Below are 25,599 nucleotides of genomic sequence, written 5' to 3'. Positions count from 1 at the left end.
ATATGGGATGTTCTTACTGTATTCGGGTACAGTAGAAAATAGCAGAGGTTTTACGTGAGTTTCGACCAGGGACATAGAAAAGTGGAAATGAAACAACTATAAGCTGAATGATTCATGTAACTGTAGAAGTGCTATACACTGCAGTAATGGAAAGAAACATGTATGTTGTTTAGCTAATACAAAAAGATGGCTGGTGTAGCTGATGACAGCGATTCTCTTCCATGAGGCTTGTAAAGGAATTGGTGGTCAGAAGTAGAAGGCATGACCGGTCTAATGCTCCCTGGGTTCAAAGGAAAAAGGGTTTCGTAGTAACCATCCATAATTTCTGTAAAATTGCAAGTAGCTGCCACCTTGGGAATCTGTCAACGGTTATTCAGCAGGATAGGATATTACAATTAACATTACAGAACCAAAATGTAAAATGTTTAGAAAGAGCATGCACCTGATAAATGTCACGCATGTAGGCATGAAGATTGGCATACTCAGATAGCTTCTTCTTGGTGCATTTAAACAAAACATTATACGCAAGATCAAAGCGAATGAGAGTGGTAAACAGACAAACATCCACAAGGGTGAATTGATCTCCACACAAGTAGCGGGAATTGGCCAAGTGATCCTCCAACCTGTCAAGTGTACAAAACAACTCATTCACCGATCTATCATACGCTTCTTGGCTCTGCGCAAACCCACACCTGCAAGCAAATCCAAAAATTATCGTTTCAAAGACACCACTAACAATTATCATTTCAACTCTCAATTCCAAATTCCCCACTCACCTATAAACCCCGTTATTCACATTCGGATATATGATTCGATACCATTCCTCAATCTCTTCCTTCAACTCAGGGGGCGATAGATCTAACTCGGGCTTCCCTGCCACGCCATTCAACCCGGAGTTAAACAACTGAATAATATCGTAACTCTCGTTGCACACAACGTTCTTTAAACCTTTATTCCACAACATTGGCACCGTCGATCTCCCATCATACCCACCTCTACCAAGCCCATAAACTTCCTTCAACGTTCTGCACCCGTTCGCCTTATCCAAACTTGGCCCAATCGAACCCAAATGAGCCCCGCCCACCCCTTTGAACTCCCACGACCCGTCCATCCCCGGCGACGCAACCGACACGGGCACAGCCTCTTCCAACCCCTTCAATGCCCGCACTATCAGAGTCCGGTGGGCCCATGGGCACGCCAGGCCCACGTACAGGTGGAGAGTGCCCGGAGAAAGAGAGCCCAAGATTCGGAATTTGGATGCGGGCCTCGAATACCCACCGGTAGAGTCGGAGGGAGCGAGCTGGGACATCATGAGCCCCCACGCGGAGTTCCAGGCCGTGCGCACCGAGGCGACGAGGATTCCCGGCGGAAGAGACTGTCCCCACAGCAATTTTGTGACTGAATTGAGCAACGATAAAGATGTGAAGTTTGAATTGTTGTTGTCGTTGTTGAGTGACATCCTTAAGCTTCGACTGATGTCGTTGCGGGAAGCTCTCCGCGGAGGATTCACCAGGAGAAGGGAAGAAGAAAATGAACAACTAGTACACGACGACATCGTCTTCGAGCAAGGTCGTTGCCATTGTAGATGTTTTTAATATTTGTTCCATTTTTTTTCTCAGAATAAATTCCAGTTCTCCAATATCTTCCACAAATTGATTTTTCTAAATGTTAAAATTGTTTCAAATTTTAAAAACTATTTTTATGGATGCACATCGCTTTGTTATATATATATATATATATATATATATATATATATATATATATATATATATATATAAATTTTTTACTAAAACGAGATAGTAAATTTTTTGCTCAAATATGTTTTACTATGAAATTATTTTTAAAAAATAGTGCGATTATAATTTTAAAAGTTTGGTTTAATTATTCATTTGATTTATATTTTTGTTTCTAAATTTGAGTTTGTTTTATAGTTTTTTTTTTGTATCAATTCCATTGTGATTTGTGAAAAGTGATCCGATATAGTCATTTATGGAAGTAATGTTATAAGGTCAGTGTGACATGTTAAATTATAGTTTTTTTGAATTTATTTATAATTTTTATTTATAATTTTTTTTTCATGTCACTTCAAAGTTATATTATATTCCCATGTGGCAGTAACATAACGTGATAAAATCTTAATCTAATATTTATAATTATTTGTTTTTAATTTGATTTAGTTACAATTTTCCTAAAAAATAGAATAATGTTATTTTTTTAGGATAATTTTTTTAATAAATCTTATTCTGTTATTTTTATTAAAATTGACAATTTTATTAATGTGAAATGAAATATAAATAGTGTAACGAAAAACATCAACAATTTTAAATTAAATAAGTTGAATAATATAATTTCTTAATATTCAAATATATATATATATATATATATATATATATATATATATATTAATTCAATGTGACTTGTTCTAAATTAAATATTTAATTTATATATTTTTTTATTTGTTGATGAGAAAAAATATTTCTTAGTTTCAATTTAGGATAGATTTTAAAGTTAGTTTAAAAATATTTTTAGAAATATTTAATAAAATTGTTAATTTTAATAAAAATATCTGTAACATCCCAAAATTACAGTGTAAAACCATACAATAGAATAATCACATCTAATAATATTATAGCTCAGTCTTTCAAAAGAGATTTAGTACAGATACGGCCGAACGGCCTTACAATATAACGAGAAGTTAAAACTACACACTAGCTACAACTAAGCCGAACGATTTACAAAAGACCTATACCGAACGGTCCTACAAAAGAAGTAGCTAAAAGATGATTGAACGGTCATACATAGGAAACCAACAGCTGACCGAACGGTTCTACTGTTCGGTCTTAACTTCCACCTCAACCAGATTTTCTTCCAGTGCTTCTTCCAGTAACTCTTCTCTTTCTGCTCACATTCACACGGATGATCATTGCAACAGGACAAACGACCGAACGTACAAAACGGACAGGACAGGAAATAGGGTAAGCTTATGTAATTTAATTCAAGTATCAACACATATTTCACACAAACCAATTAAACAGATAAACCATTCACTCTTGCATGCAAAGCCTAATACTAGACTTTGACTGTCTGGAATGTATGAATTTTCTGTGTAGCTACAACGTTCGTGCACTCGGGTGATGTAGTAACTGAGATACCCTCAACAGCTACCACCCGAGGTTAGTCTGTTCCATCCAAATTAACCATAAGGACTAAGACCTCCTGTCATTCCCACACATGACTTGCCCTTCTCGACGTAAGAAACGAGTAACCACGGAATATCAAGATGAACCGCCAGCTAAGCTTTATCCACATTCATACTTTACCATTTCAATATTCATTCATGAGATATTCCTCCCCGGAATACTCTTTCATATTCATACTCATTTCATCCACATCATATTCCATCATCTTTCATTTTCAAACCTCAAACCGAACCAATTTCAATACAGATCACATAGGATACCGAATATCGAACGTTAATCTTCAACCCCGAACGAGACCGAACACTTGGAGTGAGACCGAGAGGTCTCCAGTTCCGAAACAGATCAAGATCAAGAGAGTTACTAACGAGGTTGTGAAAGAGACCAATTACAATAATACCTCTCAAAGACTAATAGAATCGAACGTTATTTACAAGGTGAACCAATTTAATGAACTGACTCATGAAAGTTTAGACCGAACGCCAATAAGCCTAGGCCAAGTACTAAGACTCTAGGCCGAACACCATAGAAACTGATACTGTAGAATATCAAATAATAATAATTGACGGAAATATATGAAGAAACCGACCGCTATAAATACTTAGCTTATTTATGAGCTTAATATCAAGGAAACGAATGCTAGTCGAATACCAAGAACTGTAGAGACCGAACGCTATTGGGTTTGACCGAATTCTCTTATTTTAAAAATTAGTTTTAAGGAATCAAGGTCAAGCGCTTGGTTTAAGACCGAGTACCACTTAGTACGAGTACTTGGTGTAAGACCGAACACTACTAAAATTATAGAATAAAGACTTAATAAATATAAGATATCATTTAACTAGTGTTCAAGAACGAACGAAATATACAAATACATATAGATATACTGAAGTTTATAATCAAATACCAAGGAACAACTACCCTTAGCCGAACGCTTATGTACAAATATTACAAAACGAAGACGCTCGTCCTCAACTAGAATTCTCTCCAAATGAAATAATCCAGTTCCAACCGAGTCCACAAGAAAATCGAACGGTCAATGACCTTCAAGGACAAACATCAATTTTCACATAGAAATATAGACTTAGAATTTATACTCTTATTAATACATTCCTCATCATTTATCTTCATACACTTATACAGCCAAAACATAGTAACAATCATACTTCATATTCATCCAATATTCACACAAACATGCCATCATTCCAAGTAAGGATAAAATTAAATTAAATAAGCTTCCCTTACCTCTAAGAGTAGTCGAACGCTTACAGCTGCATAATATGGTTCACCTCTACCAGAGACCTTAGCGTTCTATAGGCACGTTTTAAGAAACTAAATCAAACACAAGACCAGAAATACTCAGAATGAGAGGATAAACCTATGCAACCAAAAATCTGGGTTTACATGCGACAGAAAACACACGGTTGAGGGAGAGATGAACTTACCAGCTCGAAATCAAAAATTGATCGGTTCAAATGAACGCTCTTGACGCCGGAAGTGCTCAGGTGTGGTCTGTTTGATGATCGGAAGAAAAAAAGAGTAAGATTTCTTAAAGAGAAGATGAAGAAATCTAGAGAGAAGGAGGAGAAAATGAAAGTTCAAAACTTTGGGGAAGAAGGGTGCATGTAGAAGTGGCGTGAACTTTTGAAAACTGAGAGTTTTACTCCTACCGTCAAAACCGAACGTCCAATCTGCATCACACACTTGTCTTTCACTATCTGATTTTCAAACATTTCTTCCTTGACACTTGTATATGCAGAGGTTTTTAGTGGGTTTTAATGATTCTCACAATATCAATATAAGATATAAAAGATAATTTTTTGTTTCAATTTGAAAAGAAATGACATTGTTTTATTTCTAACAAAAAAATATAAATAAGTTAAATAAAAAACTAAGAACTAAATAGAGATTTTATCAAGTGATATTATCACGTGATATTGTCATGTCAGATATGAGATAACTTTGAAGTAACATATCAACAACATAATTCTAAAAATAATAAAAGATTAAAAAAAACCTTAACTTGTGGTATTGATTTTACCTGTAGATGTGGATATAATTAACTAAATTATACTAAACTATACTAAATTAGTTAATTATATTTTTAACAAATTAAAAAACTAAACTATTTAATATAATATCTAACTGTATTTTTTAATATTTAATATAATATCTAACTGTATTTTTTAAAGGTTTGGTTTTAAAAAATTGAACTTATATCAATTAATTACCAATCAATCTTAATTTTGTATTCAAACGTTAAGCATAATGCTTACCCGCAACTTGACCCGACAAAAAGAAATTCATCCGCTACTCGATCCGCTACTCGCACCGATACCTGTTTAAAAAACACTCGCGAATATTTTAAAACCCGCGGATACCCGCAAATATTTTAAAAATATATATTTTTATAAAATATTAAAATATAATATATATTAAATTAAATATAAATTAAAATTTAATTTTAATTATATTTAACCTTATAAAATATAAATTAATGTTAATTTTAATTAAAATTAACTTAATAAAATATAAATTTTTTTTTTTTTATTTTTTGCGGGTAGCATATATCTGCGGGTACGGATAGTATAATATCCGCACCCGACCCGTTTATAAGCGAGTATTAGAAAACCCGCTACCCTCAACGGGTAGTAAATATCCACGAGTACCAACTATCTGTTGCGAATTTTATCCTTGGATATCCGCGGGTGCAAATTTTTTTGCTATCCCTACCATGAACAATGAAATCGAAGAAGATTGAGAACATGAAACTGTTCCAGTAAATATTAAACCTACTATGTCATGTTAATTCTTATAGATTGATATTTTAACAATTTTTTTTAACAATTTTTTTACAATATCACATATTGTTATTTTATTTGTCCACGACCAATCACAAGCTAACAATATGTTGTTGTAAAAAAGTTGTAAAAAAAATTGTTAAAAAAATATTTTTCAATTCTTATTGAAGTATAAAATAATGAATACATACCATTTATTAAATGTTTATTTAAAACAATAGTATAAAGACTTTAAAATAAAATATAAAACCAAAGAGTTTACAATTATGTGAAACCCTGAATAATTAACGCACTAAATCCACACTCTGAACCCCATTTAATGCACTGTGCCACGTCAAAACCCACTCACTTCCACTCTGCATGCGCCTGCCATGTGTCACTGAGGGAACGTTCCAAAAAACGTTAGTGGAAAACAAGTGGCATGCAGAGAATGGACGTTCGTCCTGCGCGGGAAGAGAAAAATATTTTCTGAAAACTCTTCCTCTCCCTTCTGCGTGTTTCATCTTCTTCCCTGCAACCCTGATTTCTTCTTCTCCAACTTCTCTCTAAAACTCCTTCATCTTCTCTCTAAGATAACTCACCATCAAAATCTCTGCTTCCATTTCAGAACCGTAGGATCGTTCACGGGGTCGTGAGCTTTCATTTGATCCGAACAGAACTGAAATCTGAACTGGTAAGTTCTCAAACCCTAAAACGCTCCGTTCTGAGTTACATGCAGACGCTGATACTGCTGCATGTTAGAATATAAGCTGAGTTTTTCTCCATTTCTTGTAGTTAGATTGAGTGAAACGCTTGAGAAGCACGTTGAGGGTAGGAAAACGGTATTTGGGCAAGTTAAAAGCATTCGCTTAGGGAGTTCACTGCTAGACCAGGTAATGGAAGCTTTAGTAACTTAATTTATACTCGTATGATGTGTGTGAAAGCATGAACCTGTACTGGATGTATGAACTGTATGATATTTAAGTATGCATGAACGAGCATGGTTGTACTGGATGTATGTGATGAATGTTGTTTGAACTGTATGCTGAGAATGGAATGTATGATTTGGAATATGAATAAGTTTCTGTATGGTTTGGGATGATAATATGAATTTTGTAATGTATGAGATTTATGGTGGAGAGAAATTATAAGTTATGAATCGTATGAAAACTGTAAAGTTATTGTAAACTGAAAAATCTGGAAAATATCATGTTCTCTGCTTGATAAAATACGCTCGTCCTTGTACGGTCATATACCGTTCGGTTTCTCTAAAATTGATTTAGAGTGAAATTCTTTCATTTGGAAAGGATTCTGTCCTAGAACGAGCGTCCCATTTGAAATGTTAATTGAGCGTTCGTCCTAAGTGGCGTTCGGTCTTAGACCGAACGCTCGTTCAAAAAGGTAAATGATAAGTAGCGCTCGCCCTTATGTCGAGCGTTCGTCTTTGATAGCGTTCGACCTCCTGTCGAGCGTTCGTCCTTGATAGCGTTCGACCTTCTGTCGAGCGTTCGTCTTTGATAAGCGTTCGGCCTTATGTCGAACGTTCGTCTTAAACGGCGCACGGTATTCTACCAAGCGTTCGTCAGAAATAGTGCTCGGCCTTATAACGAGCGTCCGTTCTAAATCGCGCAAGGTCTCCTATCAAGCGCTCGTACAGATTGAATAATTATTTGATTTTAAATAGCGTTCGTCCTGATTTTTAAATAGCGTTCGTCCTGATTTTTAAATAGCGTTCGTCCTGATTTTTAAATAGCGTTCGTCCATACAGTTAATTAACGTTCGTCTTTTTAGAGAAGGGTAACTAAGATTGAAAATGTGATGTTGTGGGAATTATAAAATGTGCGAACCATATATGAGATGAAATTATGATTTTGGAATTTGAACGAGCGTTCCAAGGAGGAACGTCTCTCTGATTTGAATATGAGGAATTGTGTAGTATGACCATGGTAAAATCGCTGATGGCTGATCATCCTGATATTCCGTGAGTGCTCGTCCTCATGTAGAGGGGAGTAGGTCATGTGTGGGAATGGCAGGAGACCCTAGCCCTATTGAGTACTTTGAGGCTGATAGGGTTAACCTCGGGTGGCAGCTGATGGATGGTTCCAGTTACTACATCACCCGGGTGCACGAACGCCTGCGGTTACATGGATTCATACAGTCCGGACGGTCGTCATTTATGAGAGTTGGATAATTTATTCTATTTTGATTCATTGATGTATGTCGTGTGTGTTAATTTCTGATGTTAAATTGCATGTGAGTTGTATGAATTAAATTACCTAAGCTTACCCTTGCAATTCCTTGTGTTGTCTACTGGTTATGTACGTCCGTCTTGTCAATGCAATGATCATCCGTTGTGGATGTGAGCAGATGGAGAGACGCCACTTGAAGAAATGCTGGAAGAAGAAAATTTGGAGGACGCCAACCTTGTGGAAGTGGAGGTTAAAGCCGAGCCTTAGTGCGCTCGTTAGGTTTTAGTATTCGGGTTATCTGTATAGTTTTTGGGGACGTTCGGTTATTTATTTGTAAACCGTTCGTTGTTAGCGTTCGCCGTTTTTGGACTTGACGTTTGTAACGCTACAATACAAGCCGTTCGGCTTTTGATCTCTGTTAGTTGTAAAGACTGTTTACTGTTTACTGTTAATTGTAATTAATTCTAATTAATGGTAATTACTATTTATTGGGATGTTACACAATTATCTTATCTGTATTAGTTGACAAAAATACATTAATTAATTAAATCATGCATCAAAACATAATTAAATTATCTTAATTTAACTTTTATTTTAATTATATTAATTGATACTTTTATTTTTTAGTGTTAAAATAAAAATTACTAAGGATCATGCATAAAAACATTAAAAACGTTAAATATTTAAAAATATTAATTTTTATACTAAATCAATATTTTTTAGCCAAATTTTATTTATGTTTTAGTTGAGTTAGATCAGTTGAGAATTAAATAAAACAATAGTGATACAATATTTCTATTAAACATTAGGTTGATTTGCGAGAAAATGAAAAACTGATGACAGAAACAAAATTTCAGCTTTCAGTTAACTATTGAAAATATAATAAGTTTAATTTTTTTAACTGAACTAGATAATAATATAATTAGTTTTTAGTTAAAATAAATTACTTATTTTAAATAAAATAATATAATTAACTATAGTTTAATATAGTTAAGTTATTTTTGTTCAATGTTCCGTATTATTAGAAAATATCAAATTGCATCAATTTTTTCACGACTAAATTAACAGTAAAAAAACCTTGGAGAATCAACTTGATATTTTAAGATAAAAACAATGATAAAATGAATAATATTAGTAGTTTATTTGATGTTTGTCTATTTTAATATATTTTTATTAATTTAATTTTATAGATATAATTAATTATTAATTGGTTATTTTTTTTAAGTTTTTTGTATGTTAAATTTAAAAAACAAAAACTTTAACCTACAAAAAATTTAACAAATTGAAGTAATTAATGTTCTACTGCATGATGATACACAGTAAAAATTGTAGAAAAATTATTTCTATGTATAAATAATTTAAATTTAGAAATGAAATATTTTTACAATTTTTAAAATAGACAAACTTTTAAATGTAATTAGTACATTTAAATACGTCTATTTCTTTAAATATACAAAAATCTATTCAACTTTTAAAAATAAATAAAAGTATTGAAAAGGTTAATTTTTTAACAAATTTAAAATGTTACTACATAATAATATATTTTTTAAAAAAAATATAAATTTCATTTATATAACAAAACTAGGGTAGAAGACCATTGATCATAAATATGACATATTTCATTTTAAGGACAATAAATAAAACATAATAAGAATAATCTAGTGAAAAAATAATAATTTCGTTGATTTTGTTTTAACTCAATTAATAGTTGGTTAAAATGATTAGAACATGTTTAATATTTAGTAATTAATATATGTTTTAATAAAAAGATTTTTAATGTTAATATTCAAATAACTTTACAATAATCTCAATTCTACTAATGAAAAGGTTAATTGAAGGATATTTTCGTATAAAAGTTAATTCTTATTTCAATTAGCATAAACATCTGTGACCATTAGTTAAGATCAAATACATGTCTAATTACCTCAATCATTAATCAAGTTAAAATAAAACTAACCAAATTAATTATTTTGTACTAAAAATACCTTTTTATTCTTAAAAACAAACTGTGTCGCATATTGTATCGATTATTTACCCTATGATTTGAGGCCTAACGAGTTGACCACCAACTTTTTTTTAAAATAAAAATGAATATAAAAATATTTTAAAAAATAATTTTAGTGTATTTGTAGATGATATATAATAATATTTTAACCTAAATAATTCCTTACAAATTTCAATTATTATTATAAAAGAGAATAGTTAAACATGTAAAGATAATAACCACTTTATTTTATTCACTTAAAAGACACTAAATAATCAATTAAGTGTCAGCGTGAGAGAGAGTATGTGTTAATTTAATAGTTTACAAAATTAATTTTTAAATAGATTACAATGATAAATTTTGAAATTTTCAAGATTTTTTTTTATAAATGTGTGTGTTGTGCTAATATTTAAAATTTTTACAAAATTAATATTTAGATAGATTATAATGAGAATAAATTTGAAATTTTAAAGATTTTTGTTTTTATAAATATTAAAGAAAACTATAATAGTATGGAAAAATGCAGAGTAAATTACAACTGCGAAAAGAATGTTCGGAATGTGTGTTTGTTGAGCCCAACATGAAAAGAAGCCCAGCCCATGCAAAACCTAAAACCCTATTCGTGTCACACATATATAGAGGGATACTTTCGTGTTAGAAGCCATAGTGAGAGAGCGAGAGAGAGATGTCGAAGAGAGGGCGCGGAGGATCGGCGGGGAACAAGTTCCGCATGTCGCTGGGTCTCCCAGTGGCGGCGACGGTGAACTGCGCCGACAACACGGGGGCGAAGAACCTCTACATCATCTCCGTGAAAGGGATCAAAGGTCGCTTGAATCGTCTCCCTTCGGCATGCGTTGGTGACATGGTCATGGCCACCGTGAAAAAGGGGAAGCCCGATCTCAGGAAGAAGGTATTGCCAGCTGTCATTGTTCGCCAGCGCAAGCCCTGGCGCCGAAAGGATGGCGTTTACATGTACTTTGAAGGTACCTTCATTCCAATCATCCCTATTTCACGTCTTATAATCTATTTTCGTTATGTGTTGCTTCTGCGTTTATACTACGATGAGTGCCCCTTTTCGCGGTTGGGCTTTCGCACTGGGAAGCATATAGATGTGAATTGCCAGTTTTAAACAGCATGATGTAATCTTTTTCTTTGCGTTGTGTTACCTGTCTTCTGGTAAATCCTTTCCTTTAACTATAAATTTCTGCGACGTTTATCGAGTTCTTAGATATAGTGAATGTTTTGTATGCACTCATTGTGGTTTTCCCCTTTCAATGACTTATTTAATTTAAGTTTTAAGATTTGTTGGAATTTTATTGTTCAGGTTTGTTTCTTACTTTTTGTGTTTAACTGGGTTATATATGCTTATGGTATCTTCATTTTATGTTTTTGCAGATAATGCCGGTGTTATTGTCAATCCCAAGGGAGAAATGAAAGGTATAGTTTTTTCGTTTTATGTTGCGTTTATTTGATAACAAAATGCACTTCGTGTTAGACTGGTGTGAGCAGGCAGCCACGGATATTTATAGGTTTATAAAGGAAGAAAAAGCAAGTTAGAATAGTTTGTGTTTGACATTCAACTTTTTATGGTTTTCTTGTTTGCAATTGATCTTTGTTGATGTTTGAACTTGTAGTAAATTTTGTTTACTCTTTGAAATTCTAGGTTCTGCTATCACTGGCCCCATAGGAAAGGAGTGCGCTGATCTGTGGCCAAGGATTGCTAGTGCAGCCAATGCGATCGTTTGAGTTGGAATTCCTAAGTGAACTGTTTTTTCCTCCGCGTACAACTTAAATTTGCCTAAGATTTTGTTTTAACTTGAAATTGGATTGGAAATGATACAGTTTTATTATCATATCGTAAATTGTCAGCCAGAAACCTTTGGAAGAGAAGACTAATTGGTAGTTGAAAGTTTTGTTTTTGTTTCTCGATTTAATTTTAATGTGTTAATCTGTTATGCTTTATACGTGTGACCTGTTGTTTGTGGTTCAGTTCATCATTGTGTTGACTTAGTATTAGTTGCGGAACTAAATATGATCGATATTAATTGGATGTAAAACACAATGATAAATTTGTCTGTCAATTTCACATTTCTGGTAATGTGAAATGTGAATAGGTAGACTGAATAGGCAGTTTACGACTATAGATATAGTTTAAGTACATGTAATGTATTTATACTAATATTTCAGATATGAAGATAGAAAGTTTGAGGTTCGTTATTTTGTTTGAGTAGTTTGGGGGATATTTTAGGTTGTACATAATGTCATTTAAATATTTCAAACTAGGTTTACTTGTTTAATAAGTTATGCCTGCTATACGGTTTGATAAAATTTATTAGAAAATTCAAAGCTTAAACATGAACTTGTATTATAATACGTGGCACTTTTTACTATGTCTAAGTTTTTTAAAATGTCTTTTAGATATTTTATAGTCAGCAATACATAGCATTAACTTACATTAAAAGAAGTCCCCATTTAGTTTATGCCTATTTAAAATTCTTAGACTTTGGGTTTTATTGGTTACAGGTAGGTTAAACACTACTTTACATTTTTTCTATGCTGTCGTCTCTTTATAGTAATAATAATTAATGTGTTTTCTATCGTATAATAAGTTGGAGTGTCAGTACAATTAGTTCAATTAAACTAATAATGTTTATAATATTTAAATATTCTTGATGTTTTCGTTATGTTTTAACGGAAGAGTCTTTAATAGTAGTGTTTATAAGCCTCACTCATTTAAATCTAATATTTGTTATTAAAAATGTGAATCAGCAATATTTTTATTTATTAATACTATAAAAAAATCATTTCATTCCTTTTTGTTACAAATTTTGAACAAAATGTGAAATTTATTAAAATTCCTGTTCCCGTTCAAGACACTATTTCTCATAATATTCTCTTTGATTGATGTTTTGAATTCTCTTCTTTTTCTTTTATCCTTTAAACATTATCTTTATATCGTTAATTTAATGCCAACAACATTAATTTCTTTACTAAAAACTTATTTCATTTTAATAGTGGTTAAAATGTTTCTACAGAGTAAAGCTATCATTGTACATAAATTTTTAATTTCTACAAGATTGGAAATTAGTAAGCATTGTATCAATGCATAATTTGAATGTGACCTTGGGTGGTAAGAAACTTTAATTTAAATTTATATTATTGTTTTGATTTTTATATTTATGTTTTTACTTTGATTTGGTTGTTATATTTCTTTTAATTGAATTTCTATTTAAAAAAATTAATTGAAAAACTCAATTGATATAAATTTAATGGAAGGAATTAAAATAAAAATTGAAATGAAATCAAATTTAAATATGAGAATAATATTATTAATTAAGTATATTTTAAGAAACGTTAAATGGAATTAATAAGACAGAATTATTTAATACAAACATAATGAAGTGTGGATTACATGTTATTTTCTCTCTTTTTCTCGTATTCAATGTATCTTCTTTTCTATTTGTAATTTTAAAATTTAAGAATTAGATATTGTGGCTTTAGTTTTAAAATAGTTTTTAACGGTGCTTTTCTTAAAATAAATTACTTTAAAGTAAAAATTTTCGGAACTAATGTAAAAATAACAAAATGATAATTTCTAGTGAGATTTAAAACCCAAATGAACAAAGTGAGACTTTTTAATATAAAAAATCATTGCAGAATTAGCCTAGGTTACATTTAACTTGTGACATTGCAATCGGAAAAGAATTATACTAAGCTCTATTTTTCGTTGGTATTTTTGTTTATGAAACATGTATTTTATACTAATGTGTTATAAATAAATACTTTTGAATATATAAATTTTATCAAAGTTAAAAGTTATATAGTAAATAAGTATATGTAAAGTTTTGAACTAAAAAGTTATTAGATAATATAATAATTGGAAGTTATACATTTGATCTCCCTCTGTATTGAATATGTTAAAAAATATTGTGAATATTTTTTCCCACACCTCCCCAGTATTTTTTTAAACTACTCTTAGGTAAATATTTTTTACTTTTACCATTTAGTTATTTACTTTAATTTAAAATGTTAAATCACTTCTCCTTTTGACTCGTCGCACCCCACCCCACCCTCACAGATTTCATTTTTCTTTCTCTCTTCAACCAAGTTCTTTCAGCACCACACAAGAGAGAATGAGAATTAGAATGCTATTGAGGGTTGTGGGGTGTATATAATGGGGACCAATTATTGAAGTGGTTGAAAGTTAAAAAATTAGATGAAGCTTTTTTGCCTGTTGGTTAAATTCTTCTGTGAGGGACAATTGTAGAATGGGGTGGTGGAGGAAGAAATCTGGGATGGTGTAGGAAAAAACCCTCCAACAATTTTCTTTTCCATATGTGACAAATTTAGTTTGGGCCTTTTGCCCTCTTTGAAATCAAAACAAAAAGAAAAGTAACTATGTCCTTTCATTTGTTGCCTCATTTAATAGAGGATTTTTACTCACTCCACAACCACACGGAATCTGTGGCCTCCATTAAACTACGATGTCATCCAAATTTCTTAACCCCAAAAATACTATTTTTCTTTATCTCATACAGAAAATAGACCCTTTTTACCACATTTTTTCTCATCCATACCTATACCTACAAATTTGTAAAAGTAAACATGAGTTTTGGTAGCTTTATTACAAATATTGTTTCACTTCATGCATTCATTTTTTTAGCATCCATACCATATTAGCTGACAAGAAGATGGATTCGATTGAACGACTGCTAAGTACCTATTGTCATTTTAACTCCTATTGTCAAGGTTTGTTTGAACATATATTATAATGTGATACATTCTTTCTTCAATTCCATCTCACATCAACATGTTGGTGAGTTTTACTTCAACAAGAGGCAATAAATCTCTAGCACTGTCCATCAATCTCAATCTGATTGCATTGCTTAACTAAGATTCTAACAAACTCCTTTCGGTAACTCATATCTGCCATAACTACTTTTGATTCTGAAATTCTGCATCACTGATATGGTGACTCGAGGAAGGAAATTTCACAACCAGAAACTACTTTGGAGTAACCTTATCACATACTCTGAATACCAACTTTATGTGGAACTTTGACGAATTATCCACATGAATGTCGATATTCTCTGCTTTCAAACTTTCACTTTTGATAAAGGTTTGAATTCTAAAAGCAAAAGTAGGATTTAATTTGTGAATAGAAAAACGGAAGAGGAATATCTTTTCTATGCTTTACTTTGGCAAGACACGAACACCTTTTAACGTAAATTACATACAATTTTTTCCAAGTATACCTTTTGATGCGTGTAAGCATGTCAGCACGATATGATCTGTCCCTACAATGTGAGTCGGAAGAAAAAGGTTGGTGAAATTGTGATCTGGCTACGTATGAATTACGTGTAGCTTTGTGTGTGATTCTAGTAAACAACATCGTAGAACCATCCTAGGAAACTTAGAGTAAAACACAAGATAATCACAATGATGCAACTGAACAACTCTTCACAAGATTGTTCTTAAAAAGGTTCTATCTTTGGAGCCTTGAACACACCCCATTGATGTTACATCACTAATAGGAACACCCTTTAATCCATTAAACATGATGGGACCATTGTGACTGTGGAAAGGTAGAAAAGTAAAGTTTGATGACTGTTGATGATAATGTTTTCCATCCACCACACATGACAAAGTGGTTCTTTCTATAACATAAAAGCCTCACAGATTATCACATATCACACAGCACAAGCAGAATGAAAGTCTCACAGAAGGATCAGTTCATCAAGTTTCATAGGAAAACAAGAGTTACATCTTCAGTTACACTTGGTAGCGTTCAAAGACTTGGGTGTTTTCCTCCATCATGCATTTTCAGACAAGTTTATCACAAGTTGAAGAATCGATTCAAGCAAGCTTTGATTTGGAAAAGAACGACTCCACAGTATAGCTATGATTTTCGAAGCTATTCTCTCAACTTTGATGATGGCCTTTCAAATCAACATATGCCACCTCGTTTTTCTTCATGATTTTCTCTCCTCTCTTCAGTATTCAATAAATTTATCTGTGACAGTTTCTTCTTTGTTGTATTATCTCTATAGATAACATGCTCCTCAAATTGCATAATTGTAAATTAACTCTTCTCATACTTGTTTTTCATCATCAACCTTCTTCGACCCTGTTTTGATATTTCACTTTCAAATATGGGCAGAGATCCGAACATTAACACACCAAAATATCCAAAATCATCAATACTTCAGTTTTTCAAGGGAAACATCGTTTTCACACACACTATCGTTTGTTAGATTATTTCCATCTCAGAGTTTAAGTTATTCAAAATCAAATAAACTATCCATAAACAATTACTAATATGATTTAATTAGTAATTTATCTTCTATATTTAAATTTTAATCTCTTTTCATTTTATGTATTTTTTTTTTTAAATCTTAATTTTGTTAATTTTGTTGAAAATATAAGTATGGATGAAACTTCCATATTAAATAAAAGTAATATATAAAAACGTGAAAGATTTATTAATCATTATTTAAAGATTTATTAATTCATTACTTTAAAGTTTTTGTAAGAAGTAACGTAGTTGTACTTGAATCTTATTGATATTATTACTCTTTAGTTAACTTTCTTCTTTATAGATCCAGAAACTCAATTTATCATCTATTTTTTATAAAAAAAATTAATGTAATTTCTTTTGTTGAAATTACGTCATGTTAGACATCAAAAATTGAATAGGTCACTAATAAAATTGGGGTCATTCGAATATTTTTTCTTCGCTTAAATACTTTTAAGTGAAAAACAAATATAAAGATAAAAACAAATAAAAAGTTTGTTTGTTATTCTGTAAGAGAGATAGTAAACCAAAATCTCTGCCACTGATCACGGTTCATTAGATTGAACAAACAACCGTTTTAATTTGTTATATAGTTATAATATTGTTTTGTTATATTGGTTTATAAATATTATTTTTGAAAGTGTAATTCATCCCTAACATTAATTCTTAAAAAAACAAATTACGTGATTTAAATGGCCAAATTAGCAATCTAAAAATTAGAATGTTAATAAAAGTTAACTTAAACAACCGAAATTTTAAAAAAATCTATTCAGGATAGTGATGTATTCCATAGATCTAGAACAAGCATCATACAAACATTTTTTTTTTCAGATGACTTTAGATAGAATAAATAATTTCAACAGTTAGGTGAAAAACTAATTGAGAATATTTTAACACATTATAATTTATAATATATAATACATGCATAGTTGAGTTATTCTGTCTAACATGAAATGATGAGCAAGTGCATTATTATAGTTGTTGGTGTGAGATTATCACAAATCATAAAGAAAGAGTATTATTACATGTCATTTATAATTTTAAATTTCAGTGAGTGAAGGTCAAAATTCAGACATTAACAATAATTTGACTCTATGTCATTTAATTATCCCATTAATCATCTCAAAGTTTTTCAATGGCATATGGATCAATGTTGTTGAATCAAACAAAATTGGTAATATGTCTTGGTGAGTTTTTATTTTCTTTTTTCAGATAATATAAACTGTATTTATAATTAAAATTCATCAAGTGTTTGTTATGTTAAATCTACAAACAAATTTACACACATGAAAGAAAAAAGAAGATAGTATTAGGTACCAACCACCATAATGTTATAATGTTTATGAAGTTTGAGTTTTATTAATAAAACCTTGGTTACGCAGTTAAAAAGGAGCATCACAGTAAGTACATATTATATATGCTATCCAACGACTATGATCAATAAATATAAAATGATAATTACAATTTGGTTCCAATTGTAATTAAAAGGTAATTAATTTCACGAGTAAAAGATTGTTTTTTATTAAAAAACACTTTTGATTTAGTTTGGATTTAGATTAATAAAAAAATTAAACAAACTAAATCAATATCGTCTGTATAGTTTAAATTAATTTTATTTTACAATTGTAAAACATTTTTATAAAAATTGTAAAATTAATTTTATGATTTTGTTATTATAATTGTTTTAAACATTTTTACAAAAATATAAATTATAAAATATAAGTATAATATATTTTTAAAATACAACAAAACTACATGACATATTTCGATATTAAGTACAATAACAACAACAAAACTATTTAATATTTAATACTAGTTTTGTTTGAAAATTAATATGATTAAATATGTGTTTGTTCTTTTTAATTGTCATATGCACTAGCCTTTGTATCCGTGTTTCGGTGCAATGCACGAGTATTTTTTTAATAATATTTTATAATAATAATAATAATTTGTAAAATTATTTACTCATATATATATATATATATATATATATTTTTTATGATTATTTGAAATATATATTTTTACTTCGATGATTTTATCTTAACTTTTGTTATGTAAAAATAAGGTTTAATACATCATTTGATTCCTACTTTTAGGAGTTTGATTCAAAGTAATTCTATCTTTTACAAAAGTTCAGTAAGACTCCATATTTCGTTAAAAAATGTTCAATCCGGTTTTTTTTGCTCACGTCGTTAAAAACATAACGGTGCAAATGTCACGTCATCATCACCATTTCCAGACGAACCCTAATTTCTCTCCAAGAAACCCTAGCCGTCGCACCATCCAGCACCGTCACCGCCATCCTCGCAGGCAATCGTCCTCTCCAACACATCACGCGCCACCACCAAAGCGTCTTCTCCCTTCTGTTGCACCTCAGTCACCTTCACATCTCATCTTCGTTCTCGCACCACCACCCAACGCGATCCCTTGTTATGTCGCGACCACCAATCTTCACCATTTTCACCCTCGCACCAGCCAAATCGTCGTCGCGCCAGCAACACTACCGTCCAATCTCCACCACAGAATCGTCCACAACTAACCACCAGCTGCTGCAGATCACAAATCGTCATTCTTCTCCACCACTAATCGTGTCGCTGCTTGCCTCCACCTACAACCACAATCAGACCTACAAGCAAACCGTGGAGACCTAGGGTTTCTCGCGCTCTTGTCGCATAGCTTTGGTGGTGGCGTGTGATGCGTTGGAGAGGACGGCTGCCGGCGAGGATGGCGGTGACGGCGCTGGATGGTGCGGCGGCTAGGGTTTCTTGGAGAGAAATTAGGGGGTTTGCCTAGAGATGGTGATGATGACGTGGCAGAGATTTTTTTTTAAATTAAAAAATCATTTAAGTCCACCTATTAACGTGTGTCACATGCTTATGAGATGTCACAGTGACATTTGCATCGTTATGTTTTTAATGGCGTGAGCGGAAAAGACCGAATTGAATATTTTTTAACGAAATATGGGGTCTTACTGAACTTTTTTAAAAGGTAGGATTACTTTGAACCAAACCCCTAAAAGTAGGGACCAAATGATGTATTAAACCTAAAAATAAAGGTAACTTTTATCGTGTTTCATTTTTACTGTATGTTCTTACTTGTTAGAGGAAGTAAATGCTTCAGGAACCGTAACTATATAACAAATGTTCCTGCAACGATTTAAGATAAACGTAACAATTTGGTACAAAGAAAAAATATCTTTAAGATACCGAAACTGAAACTAAAAGTTTACTTTTGAAGAACATATATTTTAAGTTTAATCATTTTCGAGGTCCGCATAATCGTTTCAAACATGTCTTTGTATTATTTTTTATTTCAATTAGGTCCATGTTCCTGTAAAATTGAATCAATTGAAACTTTACCATTAATTGGACTAGACAACTTTAAAATTTCTGTCTCGTGGCATGGTGATTGCGCAAATGTTAACTATGTGACATAGAAAGATCGCATTACATGTAATTTACAAATGAAAAAGAATTGGAATTTCATTAAATCCCTAAATTCGAACAGAATGTCTTCTTCGAACAGGATGTCGAATGACTATTCTTACCAGGCTTCTCCACCTTCAATCACTACGTCACCCTCACCTACCTCGTCGGCGAGATAAACCGCTGCCAGACCATCACTGTGCTTGCCATCGACAATGGCGCCATGAATGGCCTCCTCGACAAGCACCTCACCCTCCCCACCCTCAAAAACGTCCTCTCCCTCCACATCCTCGTCGACTACTTTTCACCCAATAATTATGGTTTTCTTCATCATTCATATAACTATTCACCATTTCTTTTAATCCTCCAATTAGGCATGACGACACCATTTTCAGTGATTATTTTATTCCTTTTAAGAAGGGCATGAGAGAATTGAGGGAAGGTGAAGCAAATTCCGATTCCAATCAAACTACTCCCTCAATCTTTCATCTGCAATCTATCAACACCCAATTTTACAGAGGAAAAACTTGGGAAAAGCGGGGCAAAAGATTCTCATATTTATTATCCCCAGTATTTTCCTTGAACCTAGCATCATTCACTTCGTTTCCTTCCACCCTTATCACAAGAAAAAAAACAAAATCCATTTTCCATGACTATTAGACTAATTAACCTATCCCAGACTAATACTCAAACAAATTCACCATTATCCATTTTCTGAAAGTCATTATTATCTGCACTCAAGTCATTGACTAACAAATTCTAATTCATAATTCATCATCTTTCACCTGCAAGTTTAATTAAATAAAAAAAAAAGATCTCCAAGACCCATGAAATTTACCATTACCAAGGTTTGCACACAAAGAACTTTTCTTTTATAACAAGCAATCAAGTATACAAAGAAGAAGTTAAAGAAGAATCAAGAGCATAGGAAGGTGGCGTTAATGGCACAAGCGTGAGATCCATGGTGTCACGGTGGCTCTCCGTGTGTGTAGCGGATGATGGAGAAATTGAGTTACCACGAAGAATGACGGCGCTTCCGACATGGGTAAGGTCGTCGACAGTCTTCATGGCTCTGATCGGTGGCAAGGGTGGCGGCTGGTTGGAAACTTGCTAGCCCTAGCGTGGTCATGGAGGATCTACCAGGAAGGGGATGAGAAGCTGCCTTTCTCTTTTAATTGAGTATAAGGAACCCTAAAAGATTTGGGTTTGGATCTTTTTGCTTGTTCTTTTTCTATTTTCTTTTGTTTTATTTATTTATTTAGGGATTTAATGAAATCCTAATTCTTTTCCATTTCTACTTTACACATCCACGTAATGCGAGCTTTTTATGCCATGTGCTTAACAATTGCGCAATCACTATGCCACAACACAACAAATTTAACACCATCCAGTCTAATTAACGCAAGGTTCCAATTGACTCAATTTTACAAGAACAAGGACCTAATTGAGATAAAAAACATACGAAGACCTATTTGAGACGATTATGAAAAAACAAAGACCTCGAAAATGATTAAACCTATATTTTACGTACAGTCTTGAACATTCAACATCATATAATAACTTGATATGGAAGAAGGACTTGTAGTCCACATAGTTATAATTACTACAAATGAAGATGATAGTGATATAATATATATTTCATTGTTATAATCTGTATTATTGAACTTCTATCATGATATATGAATTAAATATGAAGTACATGACATTAACCTGATAAGTCTTAATGTTCGAACCAATGGAACAATTAAATTATCTATTCAAACATACCAAGAAGTTTAAATATTGATGAATTTCATTCATTTGTCGTTTATGGGAATTTCAAAAGTTAAATATTATAAACATAAGATAAAATTGAAATAAAAATTACAATTAGAAGAAAGTGTATACATGAATTGTATTGTAAAATGTGGTAGGTCTCTAAAGATTTTCAAAATTTTCTTTGTAGATTATAATGCTAATATTTCCATCTTTGTCTAGAATTAGTATTTTCAATCTTTTCTTTATTTTGACTCTAGAAACAACCACATATAAGTTTACATGTGTGAATATTGAACGTAGAAGATAGAGTCCCACTTTTGAAAACCTTGATTCTTATTGATTGTCATTGTAAACCAAAATGATATTGGAAATTGTCTTCTTTGAAACTTAAAAGGTAATCCTGAATCAAAAGTGTTCTTACCAGACTTTGGAGTGATCTTCTAACAGATGGCATGATTTAAGGAATGCATATATGTGCTCCAATGGGTTGAAAAGTGGGGGAAGATCCACATGCAAAAGAATCTCTGATGCTCAAGTTAGTAAGATAGTAAGAGATTGAAATCTTTACGTATGAAAAAAGTAAGTATAAGTTTAAGTGTGTTTTTCCTGATGAAGTGCATGTGTATATATAGGATTTCGAGGTCCTATGCCATTTATGTGGTTTAAATAAGGAATATGTATATTAGACAGAGACTATTTAAAGATATTTAATGGTTGCTTGAAGATAATAAAAATTAACAAGATTTTAGTAATAGACCCTTGTTAGGCCATGCCGCTTGACATATTTGGGTCGTGTATGTACATAAGCTCTTTAGCCTCGAAAGTTTTATTTAGTCACAGGGATGCTTATGATTGGTCGTTATGGTCTTGCTCTACCGACTTTGTAGAGTTTTCAAGTGGCTTAGCTATTCAACCGAGCTCATATATCTTTTTGACCATTCGGTTGGGCTTGCAAGTGGATTGACCATTCGGACGAGCTCTTATATCGTTTGACCATTTGATTGAGGTTTTATATCTTTTTTACCATTCACCGAGCTTGTATGTGGATTGGTTGTTCAGTCAAACTTGTAGGTGGATTAGCCATTTGGTCAAGCTTGCTTGTAAATGGTCATTTGGCTAGGCTCGTTTGAAAGCCATTGTGAAAGAATAACCCTTCCATCTTGTGTTGTTGACTTAAGCAAGCTTTATGCAAGACTGACGGCTTGGGTAAGTTCAAGTTGGTGTTGTCGGTTTGGGTAGGTTCAAGTTTTTGACATAACCAGTCTTGGTTTGAAAGTCTCCTACTTTTGGGAAGCCCAACAACTTTCCTAATCTACATGTCTGCCAAGATGTCCAGTGGAATACTAAGAGTTCATTGATTCCACATCTTGGTGTGGTTTGTGATGTCTGTGCTCGGGCTCTCGTTCGAAGTTACGAGGTTATCCTTTACTTTCTCCCACTTTGTGCCAGGTTGACTTGCTCTTCTAATATCTTTGAACTTGGTGTTAAGGAGATTGACTCCGACTTCCATTGGGCTGGCGGGCTATGCTACATTTGAGCTTGATGTTGAGGAGATCGACCTTGGCTTCCATAAGATCCTGATTGTGCTAGCAGGTTGTGTTGCCTTTGTGTTCGACATTGAGGAAATCGACTCTAAGCTAGTGGGTTGTGTTCTCTTCGAGAATTACGAGGGCCCTCCTCATGGTAATCGTGCCAAGATTGAGAAGGTGATTTATCATGCTTCATGTCGATCAACTTCTATTGAAGCTCTTGGAGTTTGTGAAGGTCAACTTGTCTTTAGGTGCATAGGTTTTTGAGTTTGGCATCGTAATGTCTGCGCTGTTTGTTGTTCTGTTCGATGAGCACTTGCACTTGCTGTTGGAGGGTCATCATTAGGTCGGATTCCATCTCGGGGGAATGTTGGACCTAGCTTCGGATGGTGACCATGGGTAAATGAGGCTAGGGAAAATCTTTTACCAGGGCCCCACGATGGGCGCCAAATATTCTTACTGGATTTTGGAGCGCGACCTTCTGACATATGGCATGATTGGAAGAATATAGATGTGTGCTCCCGCAGGTTGAAAAATGGGGGAAGATTCACTTATAAAAGACTCTTTGATGCTCAAATTAGTAAGAGAGTGAGATCTTTATGTATAAGAAAAGTAAGTATGAGTTTCAATGTATTTTTTCTTATGAAATGCTTGTGTATTAATAGGATCTCAGACCCTATATCATTTATATGGTCTAAATAAGGAATATGTTTGTTAGAGACAAGCTATTAAAGGGTATTTAATGGTTGTTTAAAGGATAATAAAAACTATCAAGATTTTAGTAATGGACCCTTGTTAGACCGTGTCGCTTGACGTATTTGGGTCGGGTATGTACAAGAATGAACTAAATTCATTCTTGGTATAAAAATCTTGTCACCAATGTTTTTCCTTGTGATGAAAGTAGCAAATATCACATTTTTACCTAACTTGTTAACTTGAAATCTTGTGTTATTATAAAGACCTTTTATCAGATCAATATTTCTTAGCAGCATTATGGGTACACCTACTTTCAACTTCAATCGACAATTCAGTATGCTTGAACATTTAACTTCATTCAAGAAATCACTTAACTTAAATTTCTTGGTCATCATTTGATTGGTAAGGTGTGTCAAAGTTTAAACAAGTTATTTCCTTTGTACTTATGAAACATAACATGAAGTCATTAACTTGTTCTATAGACTCAACTATTGGACAAAGTATTGCTCCATCATCAAAGAATCCAGGAGACATCATATTCACCACAAATTAAGGATACACAAATTTAACCAATGATAATAGAGGTGATTCAATGTTTTCAATCAAATGATCTTTTGATATTTCAAGAATGCCTTTGTTATTTTCGTTTAGATCCATTTGTCCATCTCCAATTTTCAAAATCCAATATGCAAGTTCTTTTATATCTCCTAACATTTCAATTCTAGCAACACTTAGTCTCATGTTCTTGGTAAATTTTAAGACTTTGCAACCTTTCAATAAGTCAAAATAGTTTATTGCTACTTTCACGACATCATATTTGCATCTTTTTTTACAAAAGGCAACATCTGTCTAAAATCACCTTCCAATACAACAAATTTATCACCAAATTTATGTTGGTTTACCTCATTAACATTTTCCATAATGCTCCTTAACATTCTATCAAATGTTTCAAAGTAGAATCTCTTCATATTGGTGTTTCTTCTCATATAATCAATTTTGTTTTCATTAGAAACTTAGCACGAAAACTACCTTAAATTGCAAGTTAAATCTTCATTTATCAAGAGGGTATATAAACAATAAAATATGTTGTTTTTCCACCGGAGAATTATAAAGAAACAATTCCACTTTTGGTCTGTGTGTGACTCTACCTTCAACAATACAGTCTTATCCATCAATATACCAAAATACTTTGGAAGAAGAGTAGAAGTATCCTAATGAAAAAACAAATTTGAAATTAGTAAGTAGTAATATGTAAATATCAGCAGTTTGGTTTATATTTAAATTTTTCATGACATTTAAGTGTAGTTACATCAAGATAAAAAGAACAAAAATGGTTGAGCCCGTGTCATCAATAACACAAACTTTGATCTTATACCTAAATCGAAGATTTAGAAATAACCTAAATAATTACTTAAGTATACTCAGTTTCATAAAATAATAGAAATAATAAAATTTAAAAATTTATAGTAGTACCGTGACATGACTTTAATCACATTCTTGTTACATTTTTTGAGGAAAAAAAATCTGATTCAGGATAAATTGTATTCTTACATACACATGTTGAATACTACCCATCCTCATCCACAATATGTTTGATCATTTCCAACACTACAAATGTTGTTGCTCGTTAAAACCAAAAAATTACAGGTCAATCATACATAAATTCAGGGAAAATGGACAAAAAATCAAAGGTATAATTAGCTCCTTGCAGTTCTTTAAACCTTGTATTGTAGTTCTAGGATTGATTTT

The 25,599-nt window shown here is 32.3% G+C and overlaps 2 protein-coding genes and 1 non-coding gene across 3 annotated transcripts; 2 read left to right on the top strand and 1 right to left on the bottom strand.

Annotated features, from left to right (window-relative positions):
* Nucleotides 1-82: 82 nt before the first annotated feature.
* LOC108325874 (uncharacterized) lies at nt 83-1,623 on the bottom strand. Its single transcript, XM_017558985.2, has 3 exons — nt 777-1,623; nt 443-692; nt 83-359 (listed from the first exon to the last, which is right to left on the bottom strand). Exons 1-3 carry the CDS (start codon nt 1,553-1,555, stop codon nt 174-176), a joined length of 1,215 nt encoding a protein of 404 aa, XP_017414474.1. The 5' UTR covers nt 1,556-1,623; the 3' UTR covers nt 83-173.
* A 9,177-nt stretch (nt 1,624-10,800) lies between these two features.
* LOC108325000 (60S ribosomal protein L23) lies at nt 10,801-12,109 on the top strand. Its single transcript, XM_017557974.2, has 3 exons — nt 10,801-11,130; nt 11,543-11,584; nt 11,811-12,109. Exons 1-3 carry the CDS (start codon nt 10,833-10,835, stop codon nt 11,891-11,893), a joined length of 423 nt encoding a protein of 140 aa, XP_017413463.1. The 5' UTR covers nt 10,801-10,832; the 3' UTR covers nt 11,894-12,109.
* LOC128196077 (small nucleolar RNA snoR137) lies at nt 11,186-11,331 on the top strand. Its single transcript, XR_008248177.1, has one exon. It is a non-coding gene; the product is annotated as a small nucleolar RNA snoR137 (small nucleolar RNA).
* Nucleotides 12,110-25,599: the final 13,490 nt, after the last annotated feature.

This window comes from Vigna angularis, chromosome 3, assembly GCF_016808095.1.
Source record: "Vigna angularis cultivar LongXiaoDou No.4 chromosome 3, ASM1680809v1, whole genome shotgun sequence".
NCBI classification, from domain to species: Eukaryota; Viridiplantae; Streptophyta; class Magnoliopsida; order Fabales; family Fabaceae; genus Vigna; species Vigna angularis.
The sequence above is the reverse complement of the archived record's forward strand: the minus strand, read 5'-3'. Positions and strand labels throughout refer to the sequence as shown.

Coding starts and splice junctions, on each gene's coding strand:
- LOC108325000 (XM_017557974.2), top strand. CDS start 10,833: ATGTCGAAGAGAGGGCGCGGAGGATCGGCGGGGAACAAGTTCCGCATG. Junction 11,131..11,542: donor CGTTTACATGTACTTTGAAG/GTACCTTCATTC, acceptor ATGTTTTTGCAG/ATAATGCCGGTGTTATTGTC. Junction 11,585..11,810: donor TCCCAAGGGAGAAATGAAAG/GTATAGTTTTTT, acceptor TTGAAATTCTAG/GTTCTGCTATCACTGGCCCC.
- LOC108325874 (XM_017558985.2), bottom strand. CDS start 1,555: ATGTCGTCGTGTACTAGTTGTTCATTTTCTTCTTCCCTTCTCCTGGTG. Junction 693..776: donor GTGAATAACGGGGTTTATAG/GTGAGTGGGGAA, acceptor ATTTGCTTGCAG/GTGTGGGTTTGCGCAGAGCC. Junction 360..442: donor ACATGCGTGACATTTATCAG/GTGCATGCTCTT, acceptor AACCGTTGACAG/ATTCCCAAGGTGGCAGCTAC.